General features: G+C 43.4%; 1 protein-coding gene across 1 annotated transcript in view; it reads left to right on the top strand.

Annotated features, from left to right (window-relative positions):
- Nucleotides 1–6801: 6801 nt before the first annotated feature.
- Nucleotides 6802–9354, top strand: part of Camk4 (calcium/calmodulin dependent protein kinase IV) — a 222539-nt gene continuing 219986 nt past the window's right edge. Inside the window, exon 1 of the mRNA XM_051163507.1 lies at nt 6802–7017. Coding sequence (XP_051019464.1) covers nt 6863–7017 — 155 coding nt within the window. The 5' untranslated portion in view covers nt 6802–6862. The remainder of the gene's footprint in view (nt 7018–9354) is intronic.

The following is a 9354-nucleotide window of genomic DNA, read 5'->3' on the forward strand; positions in this document are numbered from 1 at the left end:
ATGTCCCCGGAAGGCACACATCTGGACCCCACCATGTCCCCGGAAGGCACACATCTGGACCCCACCATGTCCCCGGAAGGCACACATCTGGACCCCACCATGTCCCCGGAAGGCATACATCTGGACCCCACCATGTCCCCGGAAGGCACACATCTGTACTCTATGTTATTGATTTACATCTTCCCCAAATATTATACAAAGGGAATTGCACCTAGTATTTTATGTACCATATTTATAGTATACTATACTATGTATAGTATCAGTCATAAAGTTCAGTGTCATAATTTTTGCTTTAAGCCATGTGTTTTACTTAAATAACTTATATAGCCTTTTATACTTACACCCCTGCTCAGCTCTGCTGCCCTTTATTGTTTTTTGTATATCTTGGCTTTAATATGGTTCGCTTTACTTTATCAAACCCGCATTTCCTCATTATAACAATTTCCTGGTCATACATAGTTTTTTCAATATATAGTTTGAAAACATACATAATAGGATTCTTTCATACATGGCTTATCCATATTTGAATTGCAATCTTGGAAGACATTTTATGGAGTATATGATTCTTTTTTTTTTTATTTAAGTAGACAAATATCTTGTAAGTTAAATTATATTAGAAAGTTCATTACTTTAGTTTTTGGTCATTCTTCTTATTGGTTATTTGAGAATTTTGCATAATGTGTTTTGATTATTTGCCATCTCCCCCAGCCCCTCCCAGATTCATCCCCCCTTTTCTACTCATTCAAATATTGGTACAATAGTGACACAAATATCATGTAGCAACCATCCACTTTCTGCTTTAAACTCCACTCCACAGAAGAAGCCCACACGTGGCACCATTATCAGGCTAAGAAGCTGTACAAGTCATAGGCCCTAAGGGAGGCCTACTGGCATCCTTCTGCTAAATGGATATAGTATTAAATCAGTCCCCAGTGACCTACTGTTATATCCGTATATGCCAGCCTTCATCAGAGAAGTTTCTATTTGCAGTAGGTAATTAGCACAAAACTCCCCAACTGGCCAAGGTTCAGAGGGCATCTCTATCACACGCCCTTCTCTGAAGGATCAGGAATCACTGCAGAAGTAGAAGGGTAAAGATTGCAATTGCCAAAGGCAGGGGAGGTCTACTAGGGAAGTGCCTTCTGGACACAGCAGGGGAACTGAACTCATAACTTTTCAGTAGTGTGACAGCATACACAAGACCTGTATAAGCTCAAGCAAGATCCAGTTCCACCTTGAAGGAAGGAGGGTAGAACAAAGACCCACTCTTGGCTGAAACACTGTTGGTACTTGGTAGCTTTGGTACGAGAGTGGTTTTTAATGGTGTAGCTCCTCGGGACTGGAGAGGTGACTCGCTGGTCAACAGAACGTGCTGCTCTTCCAGAGGACCAGATTTCCGTTCCTAGCACTCCCATGTTGGCTCACAACTCTAGTTCCAGGTGGTCCAACCCCTGCTATTCACTTCTGTGGGCACTGTATTCATGCAGTGCATACATTCGGACAAAACATCCATACACAGAAACCAAAAATACATTAAAAATAAAGTGTAGATCCTGGAAAACTGATCATGCTCTAGCAGAAAGCTACACATCTGACAGTATATGGGCAGAGAAAATTAGACTTGAATTTTTTAAAAGGCTATGTTATTTTTGATGAGACATGTTTTGGCAGCTTTTCTTTCCTAATATGGATGCACTCAAAATTTAACAAAAACATCTCCTGATTTCAAATGTTTGACATGGTGTTACTTCTACTTACTGTTTAGTTTGTTGTCTTTCTAGGATCTATAATGTTATCTCAATAAACCTGATTGAAATTTCAGCCTATAGTTTTTCCAAGTAATGTTTCCATCCTAGTCTATCTCTCATTTCTTTATGATTCACATTTGTCGGTGAGAAATCATGGTATCATCCTACAAACCAGTTTCTTACTTATCTTTCCATCGTTTTTGCTTCCTGGGTTAGATAATAACTATATTTTATTTACTCTTCATTATTGAATTAAAGTTAATCCAAAAATCTGCTGCTTTTGAGCATCAGCATTCATGTGCCCCTTACAATTTCCATGTACAGAATTCCAAATTTCCTCCAGTGATCAACTATCTTCATTTGAATTATTTGGCTCAGTTCTCCCATGAGACTGTAGTCAGATGCATGCTGGGCCTGAAGTCATCTAAGGCTTCCTTAGCTTGAGAGTGTTTCTAGGAGTTTACATGTGTCTGCTTGACTTGTCCTTTCTTTAGCGTGAGCAAACAAAGGAAGGGAGACATCACCTACTATGCCTTTATGACCTGCACTTTCACCATGCTCTCTTTCTCACCTGGGCCAGCCATGGCTCAGTGTGGGAGGTGAGCTCAGACATGAATGTGAGGAGGTGACGGTTACCGAACTCTACCATAGACATTGAGTACTAGACCTATCGTTAAGTCCACCCGCCCTTCTTTCTGTAAGCGGCAGTCTTCCTTGAGCCCTTTTCATATAACTAGTAAAATTCATATAATTTACAATCAGCCCTGAAATTTCCAATAATTCTTTTGAATATTTTCCATTTTTCTGATAGGAATTCCCAGCTTTATTCTCATTGTAAACTATTTTCCATTTAATTGTTTAAACATTTATATACTCTTTTAAATCAGTATCAGGCTATGAATCATCTTGGAATTAGTTTGTGTAATTTTACTATCAGCCTCCTTTCATGTTTTCCTATTGTTTTATGTGCCTAACAATTAAAAAAATTATAAGCTAGATGTTACCAATTTTCATCTGCAATGATTCAAATTCTGTTATATTGCTCATGTAAAATTATTTCTTAATTCCTTTACTCAAACACACATTTAACTTGGTGCAACTTTTAAAAAATGATTTATTTTATGAGCATTGGTGTTCTGTCTGCAGGTATGTCTGTGTGAAGGTGTCAGGTCCCCTGGAGCTGGAGTTAACAGTTGTGAGCTGTCATGTGGGTGCTGGGAATTGAACCTGGGTCCTTCTGAAGAGCAACCAGTGCTTTAACCCTTGAACCATCTCTTCAGCCTAGATTGGTTTAACCTACACTCCAAATCATGCACTTTGTCTTTAGCTATTTTGCTCTTCAGGTTATCACTTCATCCCCCCCCACCCCGCCACCTGGTTTTATTGAAAGTTAGCACATTTTCTACAGCTTGAGAGATCAGCCTGTTGTTTTAGTGCAGGTTATGCATAGATTGTAAATTTTTCCACTGTGTCCATTTTTTAAAAAAAAATTTCTTTATTATTTATACAGTATTCTGCCTGTATGGTTGCTGGGAATTGAACTCAGAACCTTTGGAAGAACAGACAGTGCTCTTAACCTCTGAGCCATCTCTCCAGCCCCACTGTGTCCATTCTTTTTGCTATTTTCATCTCAGTTTCTCCTGCCCTGCTAGTGCAGAATGTCTGTCATCTGATATTTTAAGATACAAAGACAGAAATTCACTCAAAAAGGTTTCTTCTGTGGATGACACCATTCTAATATCATCCAGATTTGTGCTACTCTGAACTAAATTTTAATAATTGTTATATGTAGTCCAGGAAATATTATTATTTTTGTTTTTTGTTTTTGTCTTTTGGCTTTTCTGAGACAGAGTCTCTCTGTGTTAGCCTTGGCTGTCCTGGACTCACTCTGTAGACCAGGCTGGCCTCGAACTCACTGAGATTCGCCTGCCTCTGCCTCCCCGAGTCCTGGGATTACAGGCTTGCACCACCACGGCCGGCTAGGAAATATAATCTTTATATACAAGAGAGTTGTACAACCTACTCTTCCATTATCAGAATGAGAAGTTGTTCATATGTCAGAGACACAGTAAATAGCTCTTTTGTGAGATTGATGAGCCTGTTTTAAGGGTCAGTGATTTACAGAAATCATAAGGCCTGGCCACATAGCTTAGTGGTAGACACTACCCAGGGTGTGCAAGGCCCTTCATTTGCAGGAAAACAGAAATCAAGCAGTTTCGTTGACAGTACCCCCAGCTATTGCTCTATTCCCCAGCAACATACTATTTTTCTGTTTTCCGGTGAAGAATCGTTCAGTGTCTCTATGGATGGCGATAGGATGGAGATGACAGATACAGGACCATATTTTCTCAGCATCTTGTGGTAGTTACAGGTGTATGACTTGCGCTGCTGATTTTCCAGAATTCCACTTAATTTCTATTTTCAATATGGTATCAGCTGTATCATCTGACCTAGAAAAAAAAAATTGTCCCTGTCCAATATTTACAGAGTCAAACCTATTGCTTTCTTCCAGGCTTTGGGATAGGGTAGTTGGAACGGCTGTGAGCGTCAGGGCCACAGGTGTTGTTAAACTCTTCTGCCCAATGTCTTGTTCTCTGTTTCCTGTTCCGAAGCTTTTCTTGATCTCCTGTGGTAGGAAGTAGATTTTTTTTCTTATGAGCTTTTCCTACTTCAGGTCTCGATTTCAGGTCTTCCAAATCTTCTGAGCCTATTAGTGTTTGCCCATGTCTTCAAGGGGTTTAGTTAACAATACTTTTTGATGCATTTATGGTTCTGTTTTTTTCCATCTTAGCCTTACTAAGCCTTCTTAGTAAAAATGATTAACTTCATGTATTTAACCCTTGTTTTCCTTAAAATAACATTTACCATTTTATATTCATCTGCTTAAAATGAAAAAAGAAAGCTTCATGGATTAAACAAAATACATTGCCTCCCCTGTCTTCCACAAGTCATACATTCCAAGACCTTCAGTGGATGCCTGAAACTACAGGTACTTCTGCGCTTGGCATAAATTCTGATTTTCCCTATACAACTTACCATGATCTATCATGGCTAGTAATGGACTCATGAGAGTAGCATATAAAGGGAGGATACATAGGGCAAAAAGAATGATTGATAACTGGTCTAGGCCAGAATAGGCTAGCACAGAGTTCGTCATGCCATCTAGTGCAGGGTGGAATTCAAAGTTTATGAATTGTTCATTTCTGGACTTTTCCATTTAATATGTTCACACTTCAGTTTATTGCAGGTTATTGAAAAACATAGGCAGTGAAATTGCAAATAAGGGGATAACCATGTACTCTCGTTAAACTTTCACTTGTCGCATTTCCCCCAGAAGTCATTTGTGAAAGCAATGTGTGTCAAGTGACTAAACTTGTGCCAAATGCAAATACAATTTCTATGATGGCCTCTGTACTACACAGGGGCCCCTTCTCCAACCACTGTTTTCTATAATAGCAGGAAGACACTGGGGTTACCATCTCCCCAAGGCAGCGTACTTGTTTTGGACCCATGTCGTTAAATAGTTTACAGCACACATGTTCACAGCCCTTGATGCTCAGAGGGGCTTGCTTCCGAGGGCTGTGATTACAAATACCCTAGCAACTACTTTCCTAGCCTCTCTTTCCAGTATACACGGGGCCTTGAATGAACCTTACATATATTTGCTACGTGTAGAGCACTGTGGTTTGAGCATTTACTCACCATCACCACCCTGTTAAATTCCCATTTCCTACCGCAATTTGATTGTTTTGTTTTGGTGGTGATTTCACCAGTACTCTAATAAGTACTATTTCAGCAAATGAGAGGAAAATATTACAACATATTTGTGACTGATGTTTTCAGGAATAGAGATTAGCTGGGAAGAGTATATTGGAGAAAAGGTAGGAAAAAAAATCCACCCCAGTGTTTTCGTAATGTTAAATGGTTGGGAGTCATTTAGTGGGAAATCAGATGGGATGTGCTAACTGTCGCATGCACATGTAATAGCTAATTGTTTATCTTCGTTGAAATCTGAATAGAAATAAAGCCCAAGGTGTCTGTTCATCCAGGACTTAAACCCGCTGTGGCAGCTGATGGGGTGGGTATTAGAATCCTGTGATGGGGTACGGCTCATGGGAAGAAAACAGCTCTAACTGTAGCAACCTTCTCTGTCAAGGATGGTGACAGGTCCTGCCTTCAGGCAGGTTTGCCTAGTTGGCTTCTCTGGAGCCTTTCTCTGAGCCCTCTCAGCTGCTGGCCTTCAGATGCCGAAATTGAACTAGACACAGCCAAATGTGTGCCCTTTTAGGAGCTCCAGCAGAGCCAGAGGCGACAATGCCACCAGCCGTGATGACAAATTGAAGACTTCACTCAAAGGTGAGTCAGGTCAGCATGGACCTAGGCCCTTTCTTCTCCGGTGTGCATTGAGTTCCAGCAGAGAAGGCCAGCCAGGAGCTGGCTGCCAGCTACAGACACCCTCCTCTGTCATCCATATAAGCTTTGACATAAGGACCAGCAAGGGGTGGCTGGGTAGCTGGTGCAAGGTGGAAGGGATTCGCCTGCTTCAAGCCAAGCTCCGGGAAACATGAGTTGCGCCAGTGACGACCAGGTCTCTTTTTTCACCACGCATTTGGTGCCTTCCACTCCCTGAGCAAGCCTCTGACTGAGCGGTCTAGGTTGTTGGCTCTTGCCGGAGGGAGGGCGTGTAGGAAGATGCATGCCGGATGTCCTAGTGGCATCCCCAAGCTCCTATATTTGCAAAGGCGCTTTTTGGCCTCCGCTGCAGCCACAGCCTGGAAGGGAGAGGAGCTCAGGGAGGGGGCTGGCAGGGCAGGCGGGAGGGAGGCGCGGAGGTGGGGCGGCGGGAGCGAGGGGGAGGGCGCCTGAGCTCTGCAGCGCCCAACCTGGTCTCTGCCGGCTGGCGGTGGCTCCGGGTTCCCCAGCGTTGGTGCCCGCGGTCTCAGCCTCAACGCCCGCCCTCGCTCCCGAGCACGGCGGCGAGCGGCAGCCCTGCTCAGCGGTGGGCGTGTGCGCGCTGAAGGACGCCTCCTCTCGCTCCGGTGTTGCAGGCGGCGGCTGGCGGCTCCAGCTCCAGCTCCGGCGGCAGCGGCGTCTTCCAGAGTCCCGCGGCGAAGATGCTGAAAGTCACGGTGCCCTCTTGTTCCTCCTCGTCTTGCTCCTCAGTCAGCGCTGATGCTGGGTCTGGGAACCTCGTCCCGGATTACTGGATAGACGGCTCTAACCGGGATGCTCTGAGCGATTTCTTCGAGGTGGAGTCAGAGCTGGGACGGTAAGGCGAGGGGTGCTGGACCGGGCGGAGCGTGGAGGCGCGGGCTGAAGCAGGGAACGCCTGCAGCGTGCATGCTTAGTTGTCCCTCTCGCTGCGACACCTCCTGAGGGTGAGGGTGTTGGACTAGCCCCTCTGCCTTTGATATCTCCCCAGCTTAGTCAGTGTCTGGGCAAGAGCTAAACTCTAGTCTGAGGTAACCAGGCTCTCCCCAAGTGCCTAGGCCGGTGCAGCTGCAAGCATCCGCCAGACTCTCCCGCCCTCCCTGTGTGGAACTGGCTGCCACTAGGGTGATAACCTCTTACCCACGTGGACTCTGCTTTCCTAAATTAGTGACTTTGCTCAGGTTATAGTTTGTCACAGGGACTTCTGTGTCTAGTTAGTTTTGGGTTGGGGGCTGCAGTATGCCCTTCCTCATCGTGATGGATTTATTAAAATAGATTCCTCCTGCTATCCCCCTCATCAAGCTCTCCAAAGCAAGTGGCAGTAGAAATTTAACCTAAATACTAGCTTCCCTGCAGCGTGTGCTCAGGAGAAGGCGAGAATGAATCATTTAGGAGAGTTAAAGGCAGAGTAATGAAGTAGTGGGGCTTTAAAGAGAAAGCAGCTCACGGGGGCCAGGCAGGGGTAATTACTGAGAAGAGGTGTGTTACTCTTTGATGAGCTGAAGTGGTTTATTTAAGTCCTGCATGCAAAAAGCCATCCTGTTCTTGGGAAGCAGATGCTCCCCCTCATCCCCTGCTCTGAAGCTCTAAACAGGTAGCCCCCCCCCTTTTTTTTTACCTTGGGATTGGTTCCATATGTGCTCAGATCTTTTTCCACTGAAAATTATTTTTCTTTCCTTACATTTTCTTCTTCTTCTTTTCTGTTGTCTACACACACATAAGGAGGCTTGTTTTCCGTACTGTTTGAGTGCAAAGCTTTCATCATAGGGAATCTGAACACACTTTCAACTGTTGCCAAGTTGCAACTTTTTTTTCAATTTGTTTTTCATCCTTTTGCTGGTAGTGGTTTATCTAACAGCTTTTTAACTTAATTTATTTATTTATTTATTTATTTTTTGATGCTGCTGGAGACGGGTGGCACTGGATTCTGGGTGTTTGTTCTTAGGAGGATTTTCTCCCTCTGGTTTGCCTTTGCCTGAGTACAAGCGGTGTGTAAAAAGGTACAACTTTTGAAAGACATTAGTTTTTGCTATTTTTAAAAACCCCAAGCTATATGAGCATTGAATAATGTATATGTTCGCATCCATTTTTGGTCATTTTTCCTGGGTGTTCATCTGAAGGCTCTTGCATTGCTGAAATGAGAGCAATTCATAGCTTTGAAAAGGTTCAACAACCTCTCATACGCATGGTGATGTGCCGCAGAGTTGTGGTATAAACGTCTGATGAAAGAGATGATAGCATACTTAGAGTTGGTTACTCAGTGCTTTAGAAGTTGCCAGTTTAAGGAGGAAGTGCCTGCTGCTGCTGCTGCTGCTGAGGGGATGGTCCCTCACCGAATCTGAACAACACCCCAGAAGTCCCTGATTCTGACTTAGGTCACAAATATGCATTGCCATCACGCCAAACACTTGAGGAGTGAGAGAATTTATAGGAAAAACCGCCCAAAATTCCAAGTGTACACTTCCATGGGATGGTACATCTCACAGGGAAGGGGTCTGAAGTTGGTTTGTTTTAAATTTGGCCCTACAGCTCTCAGTTCATTTGGGATTGTACATACAAATATATTATAAATTGCTAAGCCTTGCCCTGCTAGATTGTCTTTTTAAAAATTATTCTACACTTGCCAAATTAAAATACTTTAAGGAGAAAAATAGGGCTATGGAAAGGTGCAGCCGTAGTGTGTACTCTTGGGTAAGTTCTCCATAGATGGCAGTGTTGGTGAGCAGAGAGCTCACACCACAACGTTTGGTTACGATAGAGAAATATTGTCATAATTTAAGTTATGTTTTCAGTGAAATAAATCTAAAATACAAACCACCTGATATTCCAGCTGCAATGGTTTAAAAAAAAAAAAAAAAAAAAGAGTACCAGAAAGCCACAAAACTTGTGTATGCACCGAGTGAGCCACAAAAGCACGTTTGCTTTGTGTACTAGTGGTCAGTTTGAGCTCGCTTTGATTGATCTCAAGAGTGTGTCTGTCTGTCTATCTGTCTGTCTGTCTGTCTGTCTGCGCCTCTCTCTCTCTCTCTCTCTCTCTCTCTCTCTCTCTCTCTCTCTCTCTCTCTCTCTTTCTCTCTCTCTCTCGGGATGAATCTGGGCAGTGACCCTAAAGCCCAAACACTCGATTTGTTCACACACAGTTATCAGCGTGATGTTCAGACGGCAGCAATCAGGT

Source organism: Acomys russatus, chromosome 20 (genome assembly GCF_903995435.1).
Source record: "Acomys russatus chromosome 20, mAcoRus1.1, whole genome shotgun sequence".
In the NCBI taxonomy this organism is placed as follows: domain Eukaryota; kingdom Metazoa; phylum Chordata; class Mammalia; order Rodentia; family Muridae; genus Acomys; species Acomys russatus.